This window comes from Mandrillus leucophaeus, unplaced genomic scaffold (assembly GCF_000951045.1).
Source record: "Mandrillus leucophaeus isolate KB7577 unplaced genomic scaffold, Mleu.le_1.0 Scaffold343, whole genome shotgun sequence".
In the NCBI taxonomy this organism is placed as follows: Eukaryota; Metazoa; Chordata; class Mammalia; order Primates; family Cercopithecidae; genus Mandrillus; species Mandrillus leucophaeus.
In genome coordinates, this window is record NW_012103621.1 from 1305685 (window position 1) to 1330901 (window position 25217).

At 51.7% G+C, this 25217-nt stretch overlaps 1 protein-coding gene across 1 annotated transcript in view; it reads right to left on the reverse strand.

Annotated features, from left to right (window-relative positions):
- The window catches only part of GRIK3 (glutamate receptor, ionotropic, kainate 3), a 242992-nt gene that overhangs the window by 46396 nt on the left and 171379 nt on the right, over positions 1-25217 (reverse strand). Inside the window, exons 6-10 of the mRNA XM_011989018.1 lie at positions 22471-22644; positions 21729-21872; positions 16242-16349; positions 12920-13033; positions 3977-4180 (exon numbers count right to left, since the gene is read on the reverse strand). Of these exons, the coding sequence (XP_011844408.1) occupies positions 3977-4180; positions 12920-13033; positions 16242-16349; positions 21729-21872; positions 22471-22644 (744 nt within the window). The remainder of the gene's footprint in view (positions 1-3976; positions 4181-12919; positions 13034-16241; positions 16350-21728; positions 21873-22470; positions 22645-25217) is intronic.

Consider the following 25217-nt stretch of genomic DNA (forward strand, 5'->3'; position numbering starts at 1 on the left):
CCCTAAGTGGGCTCCTGGGCACCTGGTGCCGGGACACAGAAGCTCTGGATGGCAGATGGGGACTCCCAGTGTCAGAAAAGGCCAATGCCCCAAGTAAAGTAAGAAGATGGCTCCTTGGTGGGTGCCTCAGTTCCCTATGCGTCTGATCAATGTGAGTCAGCTCCTCGAGGCTCCCTGTTTGGATCCAGTGGGGGTAAGGTCTAGGTCCTGGACTACTGTGGCCTGGCAGGAAGACCATGGGTGAGGGGCCACCCTCCCACTGCCATCACATTCAATCTTGGACATACTTTAGATAGGGAGGCTGTCCCTGGAAGGAACAGTGATGAGAGGGACAGCTCCTGTGTACTGAGCATTTACTGAGCACCGGGAACTCGCTGAAGCATTTTGGTGCCATATCTCATTAAATCTTCCCACCAATGCTGGGCAGGAGGCTCTTTTATTGTCCCCATTTCGTAGATATGGAAATGGAGGCCAGAGAAATGGAATAACTTTCCCTCTGTCAGCTGAAATGTGCTGGACCCAGAATTTGAACCCATTTCGGTTAGATTCCAGAGTCATCAAAACACGTGGGAATAATTTAAGGCACGGATGTGAGTAGAAGATTTTTGAAAGAGGAAACAGACAAGCAGGCAGTAAATATAGAGAGAGCAAAATTTGGAAGAAAGATGGGGGATGGAGGGAATAATCGCTGCTATGTCTGGTTGTGTTTGTTGCCCCTATAGTTCAAGGTGACTTGGGGCAGGCGAGTGTGTCAGCAGGAGGCGATGCATCCTCTAGCTACCCCATCCTTCTCTGCAACCCTTGGAAGACCATGGGGCATGGGACGGAGGCGAGCAGGGAGTAGCCAGGAAGGGCTTTTTAAGTCCTGCTGGTCAGAGACTCCACCCAGGGCCTCCAAATGGGCCCCGGGGGGCAGATACTTACAAAGGTGGGCATTCATCATCTTTATGCCTACATTCAGATCCCTAATAAGGAAGTAATAATATTGCCAAGCCTTTACCATGCTTTCTATGGGCTAGGGAGAAGACTAATTATCTGACGACACTAATAAATGGTTATGATGTTATTAAAAATGGCACCAAGCTAGGATTAATAGGCTCATCAATTGTAGGGAATCGGGCTTAACAAGGTCTCCTGCATGTCCCGTCTGGCCTGTAACCCTGATGAATACTGGGCTGCCCAAAGCACTGCCTGGCTGCTTGGAGGCCGTGGACGACACTCCCTCCTTTTCCCAGCTGAGGGTCAACTTAGGGAGGTCAGGCTTATGCTGGGCTTCTCTGATCATATTCCCTTGCAAACAGTTCTTCAAAGCTCTCGGGCCCCTGGAGATGTTGTGAGTGGTGAGGGTGGTCCAGCTCCGCTCACCTTCGCACACAGCCTCCACCTTCCGCGTGATCCTCCTTCCCACTGCCCAGCTTGCCTCTGCAAATGACAGCCTCAGAGCCCACCCGGAGCCCCAGACTCCAAGTCCCACTCATAAACGCAGGGGAGTGGATAAGATGGAGATGCCTCTGGGACCTGCTGACTAATTTCCATAATAATTATAGTTATTACTAATAATGGTGACAACACCACTCCCTTCCGTTTATATTGAATTCTACAATCTAGAAGCTGCTTCCCCACCAGTTGTCTCCTCTGAGGCTCACAACAAGCTGTGAAGAACACGGGGCAGGTATTATTATTCTCACTGTCAGGTTAGGAAAGTGCAGCTCAGGGAGATAAGGGGACTTCCTGAAGCCCCCTCCCCAGCCTCCAAGGAATAGGTGTAAGGATAAAAATAAAAATAATAATAGTAAATACTGACATGGTGCTGACTATGTAATACACTATGTTAACTTAGTCCTCCCAACAATCTTACGAAGTAGGTCCTATTAATATCATTTCCCTTTTACAGATGCAGAAACTGAGACACAGAGAGGTTAAGAAACATCCAGGAAGGCACAGCTAGTAAGTGGAAGAGTTTGAATCAAACCTGGTTCAAGTTCACGCTCCTGACCGTTTAGGTCTCCTATTAGACTTCCACAGGGCCCCAATTTGCTGGGGACTAGGAAATGACTCCACTGGGCCAGGCTCCACCCTTCATGCCTTGAGCTCCAGCCCCTCCCCACTTGTGACCTCCAAGGTCTCTGCAGGGCAGCTCCCCTCAGACAGAGGCAAGGGGGCTTAACTGAAGGCCCCGATGCTGCCGGCTCCCATCCTGGAGAGGTGAAGTCATAATAAACCTTTGGCTGGTGCTCTGTGCATTGTGAAGATCTCTGCATGAACCTTCCTCTGTCCTGCCCCTGGGGTCAGGATGGTTCTTTGTGGAAGCTGGAACACAGAGCTACAAGGCAGGGAGCCTCCAAATTCTGGCTCCACCACTTCATCTCTCTCTGCCTCAGTCTCTCCATCTGTAAAATGGGTGTTAATAACAGTACCTGCCTCACTGGGCTGTTAGAAGGATAAATGGGAGAAGGAATCTAGGGGTCCAGTATGGATCAGGTCCTTGAATTCAGCAGCAACTCCTGGATAGAAAATGCTGCAGTCAAGTTGAGGGCCCTGAGCTGAAAGGCAGGTCATGTTTATTGTGTGCCAGGTAAGCCTGTGGAAATGGTGCCGTATTTAATTCCCCCAACAACCACAGGAGCTATGGTAGTTGCTAATTACTCCTATTTCAGGCAGGGCATGTTGGCTCATGCCTGTAATCTCAGCCCTTTGGGAGGTCAAGGCAGGAGGATTACTTGAAGCCAGGAGTTTGAGAACAGTCTGGACAACAAAGTGAGACCCTATTCTCCACCAAAAAAAAAAAAAAAAAAAAAAAAAAAAAAAAAAAAAAAGCGAGGTGCTGTGCCTTGTGCCTGTAGTCCCAGCTACTCAGGAGGCTGAGGCAGTAGGATCACTTGTGGGAGTTTGAGGCTGCAGTGAGCTGTGATGGCACCACTGCACTCCAGCTTGGGTGATTCTGTCTCTAACAACAACAACAACAACAACAACAATTACTCCTATTTTAGAAATAAAGAAATTGAGGCTTAGTGAGATTGATGAACTTACCTGGTCACACAACAAAACTGAGGCTTGAACCCAGACCTGCTGGGCACAGCCTGGGCGTCTGAGAACTATGGTGTGTTTGCTCACAGCATCTCACCAGGGTCCCTTTTACTGAACTTACTCTGGGCCCAGTCTTGTGCCACTATGACAACGATCGCATGAGGAAGGGGTATTAACAGGCCCAATTTACAGATGGGGAAATTGCTCAGACAGGTCGAGCAACTTGCCCTGTTCACAAAGCTAACGAGGAAGAACTGGGACTCGAGCCTAGGACCTCCTGATTCCTCCCTTGCAGGGGTGTCCCCAGCCTGTGGCTTCTCCCTCTTCCTCCCAATGTCCCAAGAAGCCCAGGACCCCCAGCCCCCACCCCCCACACCTGCCTGCTTGGTCTCCCAGCTGTCTTCAGTCCACTCCTGATCCCAGGCAGAGGAAGAGGCTAACTCCTTGGTGCTTCCAGCCAGGCCCTGCTCATCCCTTCTTCCCAGCTCTCAGCTTCCTGGACTCCCACTAGACCCAGAGTTACCCTACGCAGTGACAGGTTTCTCTCTGCGTCCCAGAATTTGGTGAAATGTCTTGTGTGGGTGCCTTGCCCCATAGCTGCGGCATCCTCTGGTGGCTTTTAAAGGAGCAGAGGACACCAAGAAGCTGCAGGCCCCCAGAGCAAGTTCATCAAAGATGCCAGTGGGGCTAGTTCTGAATCAGATGGGTGCCAGTGCATCTTTGTGTGTATGGAGGGGAATGGCGTTGAGAGCATAAGCAAGGCAGCCCACAAAGCCGGGGTGCACTTCTTCAGCTGAGGCCCCCCAGTCCTCAAGGTCATAGCATTCATCTCCATCACTCCTGTCCCCAGCGCCTTCCTCTGCCAGGCTGCCCAGCCCTGTGGTGCAGACAGTGCTTGACCGAGCCTCCCCAGGGTCCTGCGCCCTCCCGTGCTCCCATCCATGCTTACGTGGTCGATGAGCTCCTTGACCATGCCGTTCCACTGGCCCTTGTCGTCCTGCGCCCCGTACTTGCCATCCTCCACCAGCCGGATCTCGTAGGAGAAACCAAGGATGTGGGCTAGCTCCTTTAGCAGGTCGATGCAGTAGCCCTCGAACCGGTCATTCCCATACAGCGTCCTGTCTGACTTCCGAAACATGACAAAGGGCTCCTCCTGCAGAGACAGATGGGCAGGGAGTGATGAAGACTGAGAGGGTAGGGCGGAGGCAGGCTTGCACTGGAGAGTCACGGCTAGGACCTCTGCTCATGTTTTTATAAACCACTTAGAGTGGCTTAGATAAAGGGCCCGTGAAGTCAGGAGCACGAAAGCACATGTCTTGAGAGCCAGCTGGGGGCCTCACAAACGGCTACCTGGTACGGGGTGGGAGCTCAGTAGGTACTTCCTGATTTAACTGCCCAGTGGTTACAGAGCTAGTGAGCGGTGGAGCAGGGCTTTGAACTGGAGACTGATCCCAAAGCCCATGGTCTCTTTGCTGCACTAGTAATAGAGGCCAGGGTTCTCAGCGTGTGGTCCCTGTACCCGCAGCATCAGCATCTCTTGGGAACTCGTTAGAAACGCACATTGTCAGGCCCCACCCCAGACCTAACTGAACCAGAAACTCTGGGGAGAGCCCAGCGATCTGTGTTTCCATCCTTCCAGGGAATTCTGATGTCCACTCAAGTCTGAGGACACTGCTGTAGAAAGCCCTTCAGAAAGCCATCTGCTCTAACTTCTCTTCCAACTCCAATTTAAAAGATTAGATTTACACGCTGCCGGATGCTGTTCTCTCTTTCCAAGAACCTCCTCACTCCCCTGTGTTAGGATCCCAGGGGAATGATTACTGGTAACAGGGACAGCTCATTGGTATGTGGCTGCGCTGGGCACTGGTCAATTAGCAAATGAGTTTATGCCCATGGGGGGCCTAGCACAGAGTCCAGTAGAGCCCCAGAGCTCGGCAGACAGGAGCTGTATCGCCTCATTTCACCTTAATGTCAGCCCTCTGGGGTGGGTATGAATAATCCCATTTTATAGATACAGAAAGTGAAGTTCATGAGGATATGTGACTTGTGCAAGCCCCCTAGCTGTCAGGGAGAGAAGATCCGAATTCAGGTTAGTGTGATCCCAGAGTACAAGTTCTGTGCCTGAGGCCCTGAGACCTACAGTGCCCCTCCCTCGGAGGCAGGTGATCCCCAGGAAGACACTTGTACATCAGAGATGCCTGTCCCATGCCAGACCCCCCATCATCCACCCCCACCACCCACCACAGGCTTCTTCCTTTCTGGGTGATGGGGAGCCTGGAACAGGATTTGACCAGAGCATGACTTTGTCTCATTTCTCATTTAGAAACAAACCCCTGGCAACCCTGCAAAGAATAACTGGGAGAAGAGGCAGAAGGGCCAGTGGAGAGAGGCGATCCACTTCATCCAGTTGAGACGTGCAGCAACTGTGGGCTCTGATGCAGCAAGGTCCCCAAATCCAGGTCAACACGCAAGTCCACGCTTCTGCCGGCACCGTCTAACCAGCTTCACTCACAAAGCCCCATCCCGCGTCCGTGATGGATGCACTGAACTCCCAGAAAATTCAACACAATTGAGTTCCTACTCTGCACCAGGCACTGATTTAAACTCTTTGTCACAGACTGTTTGATTTAAGCCTCACTAGCTTGCAAGATAGTAACACTGTTCCCATGTGATAGATGAAGAAATTCATGCTCAGAGAAGGTCAGTAAGTTGCCCAAAATCACACAGGAGCTGAACTACAGAGATGGGATCCAGTTCCAATCCTTCCCAGTCAGCTGCACCTCTGTCTGGCTTGGCTCTCCTGTCTGTTCCCTGGGGTCAGACATTCTGGAGTTAATCTGCTTTTCCAGATCCCCAAATCAGGTAAAGGGCTGCCCTCCTAGAGGCTGTTCCTGGACAACTCTAGTCTTCTTCTGACTCACCTGAACCTCCTTCCTTCGCCCCCATCCTGTTCCTGCCTATAGCTCCTAGGCCTCTTTCTGTCAGCCAAACGTCCCCAGACCTGCCTCAGCACCCCCATGTAACGGAATGCCTCAAGCCTTTAGTGACTGTGTGACCACGGTTAGCTGACAGAATGCATGGAAACCAGGAAGCTCATGTCCGCATGCCCAGATTAAGGCACATGCTTAACTATGGAGGGGCCTCATCCTTCTTTTTTTTTTTTGAGACGGAGTCTTGCTGTGTCGCCCAGGCTGGAGTGCAGTGGCCGGATCTCAGCTCACTGCAAGCTCCGCCTCCCGGGTTTACGCCATTCTCCTGCCTCAGCCTCCCGAGTAGCTGGGACTACAGGCGCCCGCCACCTCGCCCGGCTAGTTTTTTGTATGTATTATTTAGTAGAGACGGGGTTTCACCGGGTTAGCCAGGATGGTCTCGATCTCCTGACCTTGTGATCTGCCTGTCTCGGCCTCCCAAAGTGCTGGGATTACAGGCATCCTTCTATCAACTGGCAGGGTCATTCCCTTGACCTCATAAACCCCTGGGTGGGATGGGCAGTGGAAGGCCAGGTGAAGACTCTCGTCAGAGGTTCTAGGAGCAGATGCTCATCAGCAGCCTCCTGCCAGGCTCCCGCTGTGGCGGCAGGCTTGAGTCTTTGGTCCTCTCTCCCAGCAGTGCTACTTCTCTAGATCCCATCCTGATCCATGCTTGATCCACTGGAACTTTTCAACAGTCCTTTGGGATGCTTCAGGGAAAGAGTTGGTGGGAGTGGAGCAGTCTCTGAATCCCCAAGGGATTCCTGACTATCCAGGGATTCTGAGAAAACCACTTCCCAGTCTAACTGGGTAGGAAGCTGGACCCTCGGCTAGGTGCCATGCTTAATCACAGTGCCTCTCTCACTCGCCTTCCAACCAAGTAGGCAGCTCAACAAGGTTGGAGAAGAGTCCAGGTGGGGCCTGGGAAAAGTGCTGAGGCTGGAGGATGGAGGACATTGGCTGGTTCACGCACTGCCTTCATGCAGATTCATCTCTGGGCAAAACTCCTGCATCCCGGCATGGGGCCTGGCGAGCAGGGTCTTTTGGTTGATGCTCTTGTGCAATGGACAAGTTGCACCACTGCACCTGGTGGCCCTGACTTTAGCTGATGGAAAGAATTAGAGAGAAGGTACCATCTTTCCCAGAGGATCCACCAACCACACATAGAATCCTAGGCAAAATTCACCTCCTTCTGTAAAATGGAGAAAACAATAGAACCTGCCTTACAAGGTTGTTGTGAGGATAAAATGAGTCAGTCTATGAAAAGCACTCAGAATAGTGCCTGGCAACTGTTAGCTGCCATTATTATTATTATTATTATTATTATTATTATTATTATTGATCATCATCATCCTTATCTTTTTCTTGTATGCTATTTGGCCAGTTACTGCAATGACCTTTGCAGCCTAGAGGCCACGCCCAGTGTCTTCAAAGGTTAAAACTCATGGCTGATAGTGGAAAACCATTTCAGGAAAGGTCCCTGAGACAGCTCACTTCCTGACCCTGTCTTCACGCCCCTCCCTGGCCTGATCCTCTAAAATTAGCACTTCATTTGTGAAGTCACCACAGCCCCAGAATCTATACATCTCCATATAAATATGCTGCCTTCAGAGCAGCTGTAAAATGCCATTAATTTCGGGAAGTGCTTTGCGGATGGCATACATATTTAACAGCCAAAGCCCAGAGCATTAAAATGGTGCTCGCCTTAGTAATGTGTCTCTAGACCTGCAACATTTCCTAGGGGGTAATTCTGAACTCCGCCAACTACTTATTCATGGACTATTTCACAATTTATTACTGGAAATGTCCAGACAGCCAATTCACAAGCTCTCTCGGCTGCTAATCGATTGCTCAGTGAAGGTGCCCTCAATTTCATAACTTCACGCTCTCCTATTGCTCTGGGAGAACAGCCGTAGGAACAGGGGTAATATTTCTCTTCAACAAGTCACAGAAAACAGGGGTCCAGAAAAATAACCGTTTCTGACTCACCATTGCTAGGGCTCTTGGTCTGGTTTCTCTCTGATCACTTACCCCAGCGTGCAAGCCAGGCCTAGTGCTAAGCCTCTCCCAGTGACAGGGCCCATGGAGTTGGAAGAGGGAGACTTGGGGGTTATCCTCAATTCGGGAAGGATCCAGGGGTTAGCTACCTGATACCTGGGTTCTGAAGCTCCCTTCTGACAGGTAATATCAGCCCACAGTCACACATGCACGCATAAGTATACACAATGTCCTTGGCACAAATGCACCACATTTTCAGATGTCCTGTCTGCCTAACCCTTCTCAGACACAGAGGCCAAGGACATTGGACCTGACGTCTTGGCTTCAGCCAGTTAGAACCAGCACACAGTATCAGGAGTCCTGTTCTCCCAGCAGGAGGGGCCTAGAATGGTTCCCAGCCTGGGATAGTTCTCCCAGCCCACATTTCAGCCCCAGCTTTTTCCCCTCTCCTGCTGCTGGGTGCTGAGTGTGGGGCTTGCCTGGCAGGCAGTTGAGCCTATGTGGGTCACGATGTGCACACGGCACAAATTCACCCATCAGTTAGTATCCAGATACCCGTGTGTAGCTGGTCCCACACCCACCCACACACCCGCAAGCATGCCCACACCGTGGCTCACATCGGCAGCCAAACGAATCTTGAACCTTCAAAAGCTGGGCCCCGAAGAGTGGGCCGGGTGTGTTTTCTCAGTGTGTGAGCTGAGGTTTGGGCAGATGAATTTTTCATGAGCTCGTGGAAGAGTGGAACCAGAACAGAGGCTGGGGCCGGGCGGCGAGAGGGTGGGGGAGGGCAGGCATCCAGGCTCCTGCTGCTGCTGTTTCGATCTCAGGAATGGGGAAGGCTGCCAGTGGCTCTGAGGGGCCAGAAAGGGCAGTGCCAGGGCTCTGTCCATCTGTCTGTCCAGGGTAAGGCATCTTTAGCACCTAACGCTGGGAGTTCAAGAGAGGGGAGAATAGTAGGTAGGTTTGGGGGCAGCTCACACAGAGCTGCTGCTTTCTGCTACACCAGATTCCTGGGAAAGAAAGGGGAGGAGAAACTCCCCCTCATCAGGGGTCTTGGATCCAGGCCCTGTTCCCTAGAGGCAGAGCAGTTTGATGTTGTGTACTGGTACCTTGGGACCTGCCTGTCACTCAAAGTGCTGTTGCCCTGACAACATCCTCCCAGACAGGCTGGGGCTGTGCTCTCAGCAGGAGGTGCTGGCCCTACATTCAGGCTGCCAAGCATGGGGCTGGATTTTCAGCCACAGGGACTGGGGCTGGGCCAGGCTGGGCCACTCCCTGTCACCTTTTAGCTGTCCCAGAGAGCCTAAGCCTGAGAGCATTCCCTAGGGCTCCAAGGCATGCAGACCATGCTGAGCCTTTTGGGAATATTCTCTGGAGCATCTGGAGCAACTCTAGTTTCAGGGGGCCCTAGACCAGTCCTTGCATGGGAGCGAGCATCTCTTCTCTCCCAGGAGACTCCGAGGACACTTCCGGCTAGACAGACTTTCTTGGAGGCCCATGTAAAGACTATGTCACATCCTCTGTCCCCATTAGGGATACTCCAGAGGTCATTCCCTCCATTCCCCTGCCTCCAGGAAGAGTAGGCTTCTCTCACTGCCCCATAGGGAGAAGCACACCTCACCCTCCAATGATCTCTGGACACTGGGGATGGAGAGAGCTGAATCATCAGTCACCCCCAGGCCACGTGAGTATTTGATACTACATCATGGGGTTAAGATGGTCAGTGGCCCCATCCATGGGCGGCAGGATATCTGCTTCAGGAGCTGAGACCATGGCCAAGGTAGAAGGTGAGGTGGTGGTTGATCTGGAGTTCTATATCTCAGTAGGAGACTAGAGCTATGAGGGACCCATGAGGCTGCAAACCCTAATGCCTCCAAGGGCCAGCTGAGAAACACAACTATAAGAAGCAGCCCAGTGTAAACAAATAGGGAGGGCTGGAGACAGAGTGAGGGACTATGGTGAGCCAGGGAATGGCCATGAACCTGGAAAGCATTCAAAGGCAAATTAAGTTTGTAACACAACAGCCTGTGTTAGAGATCACCCCTGTGGCCATGGGCAGGGGTCTTTGGTGAAGTTCAGGGCTCTGCCTATGGACAGAAGTGGAGGTTTTCTCAAGATCTCTCACTCTGCATGCTGTATTCAAGCTGAGTTCACTGGGGACTGGATTTGTAATCAATAATAATGAATAACAATAGCAGCTGTCACTTAGTCACTTAGCACTCTGTGCCACTTTATTAATCATTCATCCTCTGAACTCTACGAAGTAGGTACGACTATTATCACCTCCCTTTTTCAGGTGGAGAAACTGAGGCACAGGGTGGGTGAGCAATTTCTCAGGTTCATAAGGCAAATCAACATCAAAGCCAGGATTCCACCCCAAAGGTCTGTGTTTTTGATCATCAAACTGTTCTTTCCTCATGTCCTGGTGCCACTGCCTGTCCCAAAGAGCTGCTGGGGTTGTGTCTGCCCAGATGCCTTGCAGCTGAAAGGATGTGGGACAGATGGAGCTGTGACCAGGCTACGGGCCAAGACAGGTTCTCTCCTTTCATAGCCCTGGGGTTCCTAGGAACCAGCAGGATACTGGGAATGCAACCTCTGGGGACTCAGTGAGCACAGCAGGTCAGGGATCTTTGCAAGAAGCTGCAAGTATTGACAGAGAAGCTGTAAGTACTCACAGGTCAAGAGCATGGGGTGTCTCCTGGATTCTGCCTCTGCTTATGTAGCAAAAATCCCCCGTGCCTCTGCAGAAGGGTTTTATGCCCTTGAAATCAGGCTGCTGCCATTTTAATAAAATTTAACCCCATGGTCTTTCAAGGTGCTTATATTTTGTATCCTTTTGGTATATTATCTTTAGCTTGCCTCTTACTCTTCAGAGTATTGTTTTGTGACTGAATCACCTTAGCTCATTTAATCATCTCTCTTCCTAATCTCCGAAATCATCCTAGTTTTACCTTTTTTTTAATCTTGCCTTGTGAAAAGTGTTTTATTTATATCTCACATTTTATGCAGCTCTGCTTTTAATCTTTTACCACCTTTTTATTATTTTATTTTTACCCTTTTATATTTTAGCTTTGTCACACTTTTATCCTTTCGCTTTTTGACATTTGGGTGTTACATTTTTTACCTTGTCTAGTCAGAGCTGTAAATTATTTAATTTTTCATCTTTCTTACTATCTTTCCTTTTTATCTCATTCCTTATCTTCATTTTCTCTTTATTATTTTCCTTTTAACCTTTTTATTTTGTTCTCTTTTTAACCCTCCTTTATCTTTTCTATTTTTATCCACATCAACATCTCTTTAATTGCACATTAGTCTTCACCCTAATCCCTTTGCTCTTGTTGTTTGTTTATTTTCATCCTTTACATTTTTACATCACAGTTTTTTTTTTTTTTTTTTTTTTTTACCCTGTTCCTCTTGAGACATTTTGGCTTATTGGTTTTAGTAGACTGATTTTTATATTTGTTTAGTAAACAAAGTTGATCAAAAAAGACCAGCAGGAATGTGTGGTTTTAGGGAAGATGCTAGTAGGGGTCTTGCTCCAAAGAGGGGGGCAGGTGTCCCCCGAGACCACCTCCTCAGGCTCTGTCAGCAGCTTTTCTGGAGCTACCGTGAGATCTCTATCATCTTTAGCTCAGATCCTCTCAATCATCCTAACCCCGAGGGCTGATGGTGAGACTCACAGGCTAACATTTATCTCTGGATGCCGACAGGATGCCTGGTATCTGCCGCTCCCTGGGCTACCTGGAAGAACGGCTTTTCCCCTGTTACTTCCCTTCCTGTTCCATGACATCTGCCACCCAGCCACCAAGCACATATACAGTGAATCATCCCAGGGAGGAGGACCTAAGACCACCCAGTAGGGCATGGTTCAGCTGCCTCTGGGGACACGTGGGTGAGAACAAGCCCCATCTGAGCACCGTGGAAGGGGCCAGGTATAGGGTGACCAGTCTGGCCCTGGTTCTGCTCCAGGGCAGCCTCACTATATCCAAACCAGGTTGAGCTCCCTTTTGTGTAGAGGATTGACCCCAGCATGTGGTCCTTATAAACATATTTGCTTTATTATAAGTAGGAGCTGACTAGAGCCAGCATTGTCCTCAAAGGGTCTTCAGTCATAATTCACCAGGCTGTGACTGGGCTGCCTCTCCCCAGGATGGCCCGACTTGAGCCCCCAGAAGCAGGGCTGTGTCCCTGAGAGGATCTGTCCTGAGTCTCTGGATACCCCTGAGGCCTTCCAGGAGGGACAGGCACACATGGAGTGGGCACAGCACTGGCAGCACAAGGAGGCCAGCAGCCTGGGTCTGTTCTCCTGTCCACGTGTGAGCTCAAAGGCGCAGAGAGCCCATGGGAGACCCCCAGAGTTGCTTCTTGGGTTGAAACGGGTCAGGAGAAGGCGGTGCTCTTCAGTTGGGGAATGGAGAGAAGATGGGGTGTGATTCCAGTCAGGGGGTGTGGTGGTGGTTGACAGCTCTCAGAAGGGCCACCGTAGAATGCGGCATGTGTACAAGCTCCCAGCACCTGCTGGGCTCTCGAGGTGTGGCCACAGCACCCACCCCAGCTGGGGTGACTTGTTGGAAAAGTTTTTGCATGGGAACTGGGGTGGGAGAGGCGGATCCTCACTGAGGTTGCAATGGGCAGTCAAACCCCCTTAATTCCACTTAATATCCAGCGTGCTTCCTACTCAGACGTCAAGGAACTGGGGAGTGAGTGGGAGTGAGATGCAAAAACACAGCAGCTTCCGCCCGTGGCAGTGAGCAGCACTGCTGCACTCCAGCTGCTCTCTGAAAGCTTTCTACTGACTCTAACTGTCTCCACCTACCTGCAGCCTCCATCTTCCGGGTGGAGGGGATAGAGGGGACTCTTCAGCCCAAACGGCCACCCCACCCCCAGGTTGGACAGTCCTTCCTGCAGGGGCTGCAGGCTCTTACCAGCACTGTGGTGACAATGAGTGATCTGTTTGTCAGAGAGTCGGTGACATTAGGACCTCGGCCTTTGGCAACCTCTGTGATGTTGAGCCCGTCGGCAGGACTCCACACTCCAACCTGGATGGACAGACAGACAGAAAACAGGGTGTCGAGTTCTTGGTCTACCCATCCTTCCTCCATATCGACAATGAGACCTTCATCTCATTCCCATTCATCATGAGCCTCGTTGTCATGATCATCATCATCATCACCACTGCCACTGTGTTTCCAGTTAACCGCCCTGGACAACATCCCTGCTGCTCTCCCTCCTCTCCTGACGAGGGTCCCAAGGTGTTGAATCCCCGAATTCTGCCACCTCCCTTGACGGCAAGCCCATCACAGCTGAAGGGAAAAATGCAGAGAGAGACAGCAAATGCGAAGGCAGCCACAAGGGTCTCAGGGCTGAGCAGATGCCAATCAGGGGCTGGAGGGAATCACGGGTCTATGGTCAGTTTCAGGTCCTGCCTTGGGACACAGTCTTGGTGGCTGTTTGGGGGTGGCAGCACAAGGAGGGAATGGACCTCACTGGGAAATGCTGCTGGGTTTGGAGGCGGTTTGCTTTGTGGTTTTACGTTTAAAACTGGCAGACACCCAAACCGAGGTGGAATAATCTCTCTCCCTACCGCGTCCTTGTGGATATTAGGCCTGAGGCTAGAGGTAGAGAAGGAAAGGTCAAGTTTAGAAATCATCCTAAAGCCCTGGGCCTCTTGAAGATCATTTTTGACCCAACTCTGGCCAGCTCTGCCTGATCTCAGCTCCTCTCACTCAAGGAAGGTTTCTGCATGCCCACTCTGTCCTTGGCCCAGTTGGGGGGTACTCAGGACACTTAATCAATTAAACAGAGAGGCTGAATGCAAACATCCCATTAAGCGAGCTGTGCAGAGCAGATAGCAGAGAGACATGTAATTATGCTTGGGTAATTCTGCCTTAATCCTCCCAAAGCCACCGGTTGGAGCTGGCTGGATCAGCTATGACCCGGCTTAGCAAACAGAAGTGATAATATGAGAGGCAGAGTGGCTGTGTGTGGGAGCTCAGCATCCTCTCAGGGCACGATCCCTGCCTACGTAGACCACCCAGGGCCATGAGGAGAGGAAACAGGCAGACGGCATCAAAGAGGCTCTTCTTTTAAGTGGGCTGAGCTCAGAGCCAAACTCAGCTTGAGCGTGCCTAGCAGAGCACCTGGGTGCAGGAGGTGCTTGGCAAACATCTGTTCAGAGGCCACATGAAGAGCACAAACCTTCACTCCAGCAAGCATCTACTGAGCTCCGACTGCATGCCGTGTTAGATTCCAGGTGCTATGGGGATGTGAGGCCAGTTAGGACTGAGGAGGACCAGCCTGTGGAGGCTCTGTGCTCACAATCTGGGTGGTTGTGACCCGGGGCTTCTGGTGAGTGCCTCTGGCAGGCTAACCTCTGCCCAGGGATAATAGAGCTTTTCTTGAGTATTAGCTATGGCCAATTTGAACCAGCTGCTTGGAGGGCTGTTTGGAGAAGATTGTTGCAGGTGGGCTCAGATGGAAAGAGTACTCGAATGACGGATTATTGATGCCTTTTATGGCACGGGGCCGGAAGTAGTGGCATACGTGCCACCTAATTGCCCTCCCTAGAATTTTAGGTTATCCCTAGAGATGGGTAGCTGAGAGAGCAAAAGTGGGACAGCTACTTGAGTGAATACTGCATTCACTCTAGCACTGCCAGAGGAGGAAGTGTGCTCTCCATCACTGCAGGAGCTTAAATAGAAGCTGGACGATCTCTTGATGAGAACTCACAGAGTTTGTGTAGGGTTAAGCAAACTGGCCCCGATGATCTTAGGAGAGGAGGCCATAACCCCTGTTATTAAGGGACTGATACTATATATGGCGTAAAATAATTACAGAGTAATAGGGAGGCTTCCCCAGCCACCTCCTCCCCTGCACAGTGGCTCCCATGAGTCGCTGGGAAAGTCGGGAGAGACTGGAATAACTGTGGCCACAGGTACAAGGAGCACAGCATTGAGCTAGGCAGAGCCAGGCCTTTGCCTGAGGGACAGAGGTCACATCTTGCAACCAGGGCAATTGTGTGGGCAATAGCCTGGAGGTACAGGAGGAAGGGAGCGTGATGGAGCCATGGGGTATGTTTCAGGGAGATGTGGAAACGAGGCCCAGAGAGGCCACTTGGTGCATTTCTTGGAGAGCTGAAGTTTAATGACTTGGCACTAGGGAGCCATGGGCAGTTTTAGAGCAGGGCAGAGCTGTGCTTGGGGAAGCCTCATCTGTGTGTATACTCCGGATGGCTGGAGGGCTCAAGAACCAGAGCGGCATGTTAAAATAATCCACATAAAAGGCTTGAACCTGGGCACTGCCAGGGTGGAGAGGACAGAAATCAGTCTTGAGGCCCAGAGGCATCTGAAGTGGCCCCTCCACTCTGCTGGCTTCTGCTCCCTACATTTCATAGACAACAACTTGCAGGGTTGTGGAGGTTCCCTTGTGGCTCCCAGGAACCCACTTGCTGGGGACAGAGTGTGGCTGAGCCCCCGGACGCCAGGTCCCAAGGGATGCTGTGAATTGAGGGCTCATATTAAATCTCCCTTCTTGGCCCAGTAGCCTGACATTGACAGAATATGCTGAAGGTTCCCAGGGACTGGGATTGGCCTTATTAAAACATCTCTATGTTAGCCAGATGGGAGGCCTCAGCCCCAGGCAGGCCCGCTTTCCTGGTCCAAACTCTCTGGAATCGCAGAGGCCTTAGAAGCCCAGAGCAAAGGAACTCAGAATCCATGTGCTTCAACTTCTTTCCAAGGGTAAGAATCACCTTCAGTCTCCCAGACAAGCAATGGCTCTATCTTTGCTTAAATGTCTCCAGTGACAGTGAGCTCACTACTCACAGGGGAGACACTCTCTGGTTAGAAAGGTTTTATGTTTTTTGTATTCTTAAATTTTTACCCAAGAACATGTCTGTCCTTCTGCTCCATGACAGCCCTGCAGGGGCTCAGAGACAGTCCATCCACCCCATGGGCCTTGGTCATGCTTCCCAGGTTAGGCATCCCCGGCGACCCTTACGCACAGAGTGACACTGTGGGTGTCTGCCACAGCCAGGCCACTGGCTTCTGTACCCTCCAGTCCAACCAGGCCTTCCTGTTCTCTGACGGGTCCCCAAGAGCTACAGGCTACACTGGACTGAGTCAATCCCTGAGGGGCAGCTGGACTCTGTCTTGCCCCTTGCCTCTGGGCCTCTGCCTGAGGTCTGCCCTAGGAGATTTAAGAAGCCCCTGCTCCTCCGCCTGCCCTCCCTCTCCTGAGACCACGCACCTTCTCGAGGCCATCCTCTTTCAGGCTGATGATGTCCAGATCAAAATCCGTCCGCAAGCCACTAGTTTTGTTGAAAACAATTCGTCCAGTTAATCCTTCCCATTGAGCCTGCGGAGGGGAGAGGGCAGAGCGGCAATTCCTCGGGCTCATAAATCATCATTCGGTACAACTGTACAATGCTTCATTTTAATTACTCCTTGCACTGATACTGTTCCCCCAAGACCATGATTAATTAATAATCACCTCCATCATTGCTCGGGCTGCGGTGCGAGCCAGCGATTTCCATAAATTCTATTATGCTCTTTAGCCAGCTTTACATTTGCACCTTCTCGTGTACAACATCGATCTTGGATGCGCTCAAATGAGTCCCTGCCCTGAAGTCATGGGAAGGGGGAGCCCATGTCAGATCCTGGGAGACAGGCAGGGAGGCAGGCGGGCAGAGGTGGGGCAGGCAAGGCCTGCCAAGAAGCAGAAAAGCCAAAGGGCCAAGCTGGCCTTGGCTGTAGAACCAGATGTTTGGTGTAGCCCCCTGAAAGGCAGGGGAGACTGAAATGATCCCCCACCCCCGCCTCCCAACTCCAGTCCCATGTGTGTTGTGATTAAGAACTCCGGGGTCCGAATGCTGGATCCAACCACAATTAGCCATGTGACCTTGGGTATTTCATTTTACCCCTCTGCCCCAGTTTCCTCATCTGTAAAATGGAACTAATCATTGCATCCATCTTACCAAATGCTGTAAGAGTGAAATGAGATAAGCCATATAAAATACTGAGAATGGTCCCTGGCACAAGATGAACCCTGAATACATGGTAGCTTTTTTGTTATTTTTGTATTGTCATTAGCATCATTAACACAGAGAGAGGCAGGCAGAGGTTGGGGCAGACCTAAAGTGGGAAAAGCTTCATCTTCTACATCAGGGGTTGGCATACTATGGCTGGAGGGTCAGCCTGGCCCCTGGCTGATTCTGTAAATGGTTTATTAGCTCACAGCCATGCCCCCGTGTTTACATACTGCTTTTGTGCTGCAACTGTGGAATTGGCTAGTTGCAGCAGAGACTGTGTGGCCTGCAAAACCTAAACTATTTTCTATGTGCCCCTTTACAGAGAAAGCTTGCTGACTTGATTCTAGATAGCATCTTTCCTGCGGGCCGAGAACATTGAGTCTACAAGGTCCTTTCACATTGTTCACGCCTTGTAACCTCCACAGCAGCCGTGGGAGGTTGGTTCCCACTTTACAGACGACGAAGCAGACCTCAAGGGGGTCATGGGTCGTCCAAGCTCACAGAGTAGAACAAGAGGCAAAGCCAAACTAGAACCTGGGATCCCAGGGCCCCACACCTCAGTCTGGACCTGTTTCCCTCCTCCAAGAACTTAGGATGGCAGCTGGTGCACAGTTAAATACCCGAGCCTTCTGTGTCAGTGGCAAGAACAAGGCCCACACATCCTGGAGTCCTTGGGAACAAATGTGGGCTTGGGAGCAAGAGGAGGGGAGAAAATCTGGGAGCTCACACAGCCAGGCTGGGCCAGAGAGAGGGTGGACGAGGGAGGGAGGATATCCGGAGAAGAGGCACGGGGCAATGGAAGGAGGTCTGAGTAGTGGGAGCCTGGCTCCCAGTCCTTGCTTTGCCGCATTGGGTTCCTAACCACTCCGAGCCTTGCTCCCTTGCAGATTCTGAATCGGGCTCCACAGCCTCTCCCTGTGGAATGCCCCCAGCACCCATGCATACACTCACAGTTCAACCCACAAGGTCATGGGTCCACAGTTCCCTGGAGTTTTATTGACAAATCCCAAATGAAAATCCTTAGACATCTCCAAGCACATGGGCAGCTCTAAGACACTTTTCCAGGCAAATGGGTAGGTGGGTAAATGTGCATAAAAAATCAGGCAGTGGGGCCATGCTTTGGAGGAGAGGAGGCTATAAAACCAAAGTGGTTAGAAAGTGGGCTCTGCACAAACAAAGCAACCACTCTGAGCTTCAGGAAGAGAGAAATTACCTACTTCACAGGTATGAAAAGGCATATAGAGTGCTGGGCACAGTGCCTGCATACACGATCACAAGGATGTGACAGAGGTTATTATTTCTCCTTCGTGCCTTCCCTCTGTTCAGCTCCCTTAGATTAGGGCTGGCCTCTGGCTGGGAAGGGAGGACCAGTCACTTGGGCCCTGGCCCAAGGCTCCAGTAGAAAGCTGGTCACAGAGGGCTATTATCCTTCCCCACATGAGCTCATTCAGTTCTCACTGTGACCCTGCCAGGTGGGCATCAGCATTGCCCCCATGTTCCAGATGTGGACACTGAGGCTCAAAGAGGGACTGAATGATGCAGGTCTCAAGTATTGGGTGGGACACGACAGATTAGCTGCAGTAGCAGCGCTGAAAGGCCTGGGGTCGAGGCACCCAAGGTGGAGTCGGGGAAGCTTACATGGCGCCTAGGGAGCTGGGGACCAAGGGGTCGGGAACAGAGATTAAAAGATGCATCAGAGAAGGTAAAAGCCACTGTTTATGACTTCACAGGGAAGCTCAGCTTCCCTCAGGCTGGCTCCCCAGTCCCTCCGTCTTCTCTCCTCTGTGGGCCCCACGCCCTCGGGCTATCTCTTGGTACCCAGGGGAAATCACAGCAGGTGCCTTCAAACCTGCACTGTGAGGAAAGCCTTCCTGCCTGTCAGCTACAGAGGCATTAAATGCCAGCAGGTGCACGGCCTGTCTGTGGGTGGGTGGACAGGGCAGGCCAGGGAGTGCAGACAGCTCCTCCCCGTGACATTTCCTGCGCTGCCCGCCCCCTCTAGCCACCGCTCAGGACTTGCTAAATGAAAGATGCTTCACACGCTCTGAACTCCGGCCTGGTATTTTCCAGCTCCGCTCAGAAATGCCAAGTCTTTAAAATGATTTACTGTCATGCAATCAGATGGGGAGACGGGCAAGTTGGAAATGGTATGAGGGAGGACTGTGCTGGGCTCAGGCAGGCATCTGAGCTTTGGTTGTGGCCAGCTGTGGGACCACAGGCACCACGGGGCTACTCTGGGCCTTGGCCACGTCCATGGACCTAAAATGGAGATAGGATAAATGTTTCTGAAAGAGTTCTGTAAGGGAATGTGAGCAGTGAGGGTCACTCATTGGGCCTGGGAAGGAGAACAGAGCTCCTCTTTCTATGGCGGGCAGTGGTGAATCTGCTCCCCTCAGGGACTCACAGCTGAGCCTCAAAATTTCCAAGGGTTGAGAGGTGAAGTGTTAACAGGGTGGGTGTTCCTGAAACAATGTGGCCTGGAGATCTGGTAGTGGAACTCCATTAGCAAACAGGAAGGCACAGTGATAACAGTAGCGATAGCGGACGTAACGGTGACGGCAGCCAACCTGTTCAGCACCTGCTATGAGCCAGGTGCTGTCCCTAGTGTGACACACGTGCTGAAACTCACTAATCCTCAGAACAACCCAATGATAAGGTGCTATTGTTATGTCCACTGGATGGAGGAGGCCACTGAGGCACAGAAAGCTTCAGTAGCTTGTCCGAGGTCATGCAGTTAAAAAGTGGTGAAGCTTCCAAGTCACTTTTGTCTGGCTCCTAAGGCTCCCAAATTTCCCGATTGAGCCAGAGGAGCAATAGGACCAAGTTGCAGCCTGGGACACTGAGACCCTCACAGTGGCCTCACACATGGCTGCTCAGCAGGAGGCCTGCTGAGGAAGGGGGTGCAGGGGGCCGAAAGTCAGGTCTCAGAGTTCCCTGAGAGCAAGCCAATGATCGCCCAGCCAGGGCCCTGCTCAGGGCATTGGACAGTGGGATGTCCTGTGCAGTTTTGAGGGATGAGAAGCTGGATGAGAAGGGATCATCAGGCCCTCCTATACCAAAACAGCTGGGACTGGAGTCCCTTCTAGGGGTGAAGGAACTACAGCCAGGCACTGAATTGATCTCTTACAATAACTGTGAGGTGGAGTTTGCCAGGTGTGGAAACTGACTCAGAGATGTCCCGTAACTTGTCTGAAGCCACACAGCTGCGAGGAGGTAGAGATGAGATCCAAAGGCACATGTGTGGTGCCCTAAAGCCTGTATCTTATCCACACTGATTGTTCTACTGTGTGAGAGGAGCTGTACTTGGTCTCATCTGGAAGCAGCAATGGTGAACTTGGGACGTCAGGGGAAGCTGCCCTCCCTCAACCCCCTTCCAAGGTGGGGAGTTTCTCTGCTGTTTGCTCTCGTAGAGCTACCTTCCTTTACATATGGGATTCTCTCCATTAGTGCTGTGACCTGATGAATGCCTCCCTCTCTAGGATCTGCGTGTGCACAGGCGAGTGAGTCTGTTTTAGCCCTGTTGGACCCCCAGGGCATAGCTGGGAGCCTGGTACCCAGTTGCCAGTGACAAAGTGCGATTGAATAAATGAGTGTGCTCCTAAGAAGGCAGCCAGCTTCACTTCTGGCCCACTGTGATTGTTACAGAGAGCTCATCTATCCTTTCCATCCGGAGTCCTTTCAGAAGGCTTCCCCCACTGCCCTTGGTGTTACCTTGGACATGGTCACTCCCTCTGGCCCAGGATAACTCTGCCTAGATCTTTTCCTCCCGAACTTTCTTTGTCTATCATCTGCTGGGATTTGACTCTGGCCAGGTCCTGGGTTAGGTGCTTTGCACATAGTTTTTCACTGTCTTCCCAACACCGCCTGGAGGCAGGCACTCACTATACCATACTGAAGATCAAAGAGTTAATCATCTCACCCAAAGTCACGCAGCTAGTTGTCATGGAGCCAGGATGCAAGTTCCGGCCTTAATGTTCCCCATCCATAAAATGGGGACAATAAGCCCTGCCACCCAAAGCTTACGAGGACAGGGGCAGATGGAGAAGCCTTTGAAATAAAAGTAGGCACTGTGTGTTCCAAGGTCTTGGCAGCAGGACAGGTTCCATGTTCTCTGGTTTCTCTAGAATCAGCTCCATTGATGGGGTTTTCCACAAGAGAGCTGGTGCCAGCAGAGGTGCGTCCCAGTGAGGGTGCTGGCTGGGAAGTTGGTCAGTGGGCCCATGATGTGAAGATGAGTTTGTGGGGCTGATTATTATGTATTGATCCTCCTCCTGCACTAAGCACTTTCCAAGCAATGTCTAACTTCATCTGACATGCCCATGAGGTAGGTTATGCTTCATATATCCATTTCACAGATGAGGTGACTGAGGCTCAGCAAGGCTCTCCAGCTTGCCCAAGGTCATACAGCCAGAAAGCAAACACCCACATCTGTTGTACTTTCGAGCCCATGTTGTATCCTGCTGGCACTGCTGACCACCTGCTGAGCACTTACCACGTGCCCAAGATGTATGCCCCTCAATCATACCATAAGCTTGGTCCTATGGAGCCCATTTTCACATGGGAAACTGAGGCTCAGAGACATGAGGCAACTTGCCTGAGGTCACAGGAATGAGAATCAGTCCTACCTCACTCCCAGACCACTCTGCTGCTCTGCAGGGCCCACAGCCCCGGGGAGACAACCCTGGCGGGGGCTGCGGGTCACTTACCTCCTTGATGAAGTTCATGAAGCGGCCGCCAAAGCGCCAGGCCTTGTGCCGATGGCACTGTAGGGAGTTCACGGTCATCTGTGGCGCCCGCTGGTAGCACACGGACACGATGTGGACAGCGTCGTACAGTAAGGCTGCATCAGTCTGCAGGGAAGGGCCTGCCTGAGAGTGGCTCCCAAAGTCCTCTAGTCCTCAGCCCACCCTGTCCTGTCTCCCTTCTCCTCCCCTGCCACAGGGACATGATGTCCTGGTGAGCAAACAGGCCTGGAGGCCCTGGAGGTGACTCTGTCCACGCCTCTGAGGAGTGGTCAGGCTTGGCTGACTCTGCTGCTCTGCAGACACCCTGAGCACCACCCTCTGCAGCTCAGACCTTCTCCTGCCCACCCATTCCACCCCACCTCTGACACCTAGGCCCTGACCACACCTTCTTCTTTCTGCCTCCTCGGCCTTCACACCTGTGTGTCACAGCCTGAGGTCCTCTGTGACCAGCATCTCTGGGCTTTATTCCTGTTCTCTGTGACCTTTTGCTTACATGTCTGGATCCCCATCAGATGGGGTCCCTTGGGGAGGGACTGTCTGTTTCACGTTTGTGTCCCCAGTCCCTAGCCTGGGGTCTGGCTGACACATGGAAGGTCTCAAGAAGAGAAGTGGTGGAGGGAAGAAAGAAAGAAGAGGAAGGAGAGAAGAAGAGAAGGCAGGCAGGTGGGGAGCCCCTGGAATTCGCCCTGCCCAGCCGCCATACCATCATCACTCCGTCCAGCAGGCCAGACTCGGCCCGGGGAGCTGCCTGCAGTCGCTCCATGGACCACTTCTCCACAATGGCTGAGACGTGTGGGTTGTCCACGTTGAGAATCCGGAATCCCGTCAGGTTCACGCCTGAGTAGCGGTAGGGCTCCAGGTCTAAAGCATAGAGATCCTGGATAGAGAGAGGTTTGTGTAAATCAAGGCATGCACACTACTGAGAACTCAGCTCCACCTCCTACCCACACCCTAATCAGGGTCGCCCCAGGGCCTGAGGTCACAGCTCCCTGCAGAGCCCTGCAGGAGGGGTGCAGGATCTCGGGGTAGTCACAGGAGCGCCCATAGGACCACTGCACCTGGAGTCTGACTCAGAACTTGGGCAACTGACCCCCCCATGATAACCAGGGGATCTCAGCCTGTTTCTTCATCCACAAATGGGGTTCACTACCCTTTCTAGGACCCAGTGAAATAGTTCACATAAAATACCCAGCCTCACATGCAGAGGAAGCTTAATGATGCTGCTTCCTTTCAAAAGGTGAGACCTACTAGTTCTGGGCATCTTGTCACACAGAGGGAGGCTGAAGGGAGCATTTTACCCCCTAGAAGAGGATATTTAAAAACAGTCTTTTCTGCCTAGGACTCAAAAAGTATGGCCCTCTTCTCTCCTGCTTTTCCCCCGATCCCAGACAGGACCTCCCCATCCCCTGCCTCCTAGGAGCAGCCGAGCAGCAGTCAGCCTGTCTGTTGTGGGCCAGGCAGGCCCTGCCAAGGGTCCAGGAGAATAGGGTCTCAATACAGATGAGGCTGGCTCTAGCCCCGCCCTGTAGCTCTGGCTCTGGGGGCAGGGTAGGCTGGTGAAGGAAGGAGGCAGAGAGGGGAAACGGGTGGAGGGAGAAGCCAGGTGTCCCTAAGCTGGGAGAGATGGTGGCAGAGGAGGTTGCGGGTGGGAGTGAGGAACAAAGCTGAGCTCTGTCCTGTTGAAAACCACCCCAAACCTCGAAATCAGGCAGAAGGAGAGCAGCGTGCTTTTCCAACATGACAACGAAACATGGTTTACCAGGGCTACCAGGACTACTTCATTCTTCTGGAGAAGGCACCTGGGTTTGACCCCGTTGCCAGCTACTCATTAAAAGCTTAGACTCTGGGTTAATTTGCATAATTTTGTCACATAGAGGAGATACTCCCCAAGGTTGTGGTTTTAGTGCCTTACAGGACATTAATCCTTTTTCTATCCAACCTAGAAGTCTTAGTCTGTGCTCCCCCTAACCCCACCTATAAATACCCAATTCCTCAAACGCTCCCTGAGTCAGCTTTTCCATCCTACTGGTTCTCTTGTTAGTGAGTTGAATCCATCTCTGACACATGTTCCTTCTATATTTGCATGAGACTCATGGTTTGGATTTTTGGAAATACATACTTGCACAGTCTAGATTGGCCCTATCCCACTAGTGGAGAAACTGAGTCTTGAGGTCACTGTCTGAGCTCCTCCTCATCTATTGTCTGTACTCTCCCACACTCACCCCTCGCTAAGCTGCCCTCCTTCTGGCCCCCGGCCTGTTTTCTCCCCTGGGCCCCCCACTTAGTCACTCCATCTGGTGCTGGGAGGGAGAGGCTGGGGACACACTTGGGCTGTGCTTGACTCTCTGTGACTGCCACTGTCATGGGAAGCATCCAGCCCCATCGCAACCGCAGCTTTGGTGAAATCAACAATGATTCATGAAAAGATGATGACTGATAAAGCCTAGAGCCCTTTCACGCTGGACTGGCGTCCTCTGGTCTCTGAGCAATATTTCTAATGGGTGTTAAACTTCTCCTGTTCCTCCTGCACCCCCAAAGTGGCCTCCTTCTGGAATGCACTGTGTTGGTTTCCTGTTCAATGATTTGCGGAGTAGGGAAGGGGTTTGGAGCAGACTTAAGCCCAGGCAAGAAAGTCTGGTCCCAAGCTTGCCCAAACAAATACAGCCTTGACTCCAGGTCTGGGACTGGGAAGGGGCTAGGTGACAGCAGGAAGGAGGGGCTTCAGCAGATGGGGGCTTCCCTCTGAGATGGCCAGAGGGTGTCTCTGTGACCCCAGTGTCAATAAGGAGTGGGGGGTGGCAGTGCTCAGCCCTGCACATGGACTCCATGGCTTCATCTTCACAGTCCTCCTGTGAGGAAGGCATTGAATAGCACTCTATTCTATTTTTATAGATGAGAAAAGAGAGTCAGAGAGGTGAGGTGACTTACCTAAGGTCACACAGCTCATACAAGTCAGAGTTGAATTTGTACCCAGGTCTGTTTCAATGGTGTGCTGCCACTGGCTCACACTGGCTAGTGAGAGCTGAATGTTAGCATTTCTTCCTAACTCTGCCTTCAGTGATATTACATGGCTAGCTTGGTATTGGCCATGGTAGGAGTATTTGTACCATGGAAATTTGCAAGCATTACGAATCAGGATTTCTGTGTTATGTCTTTTTCTCCCTTTCAGAGAGCTAGCTGTCAAACATTGACTGATGCATCATTGATCGTCTTACTCCAAACCCTCTGTGTTCTACGTCGCCGGTGGGTGTCCAGGACGAGATGTGCATCAGAATTGTCTTTGGGGATTTTATTTTTGTGGAGTATGAACCACACCTAGATACTCTGCTGCACAGTCTGTGGTGGAGCCTGGGGAGTCTGTGTTTTGAGAAGCCACAAATCTAAGTGATACTCATGACTGAGAAACACACACAGATGGGTCTGGGTTTAGATCAGGATGCCTCCCGAATC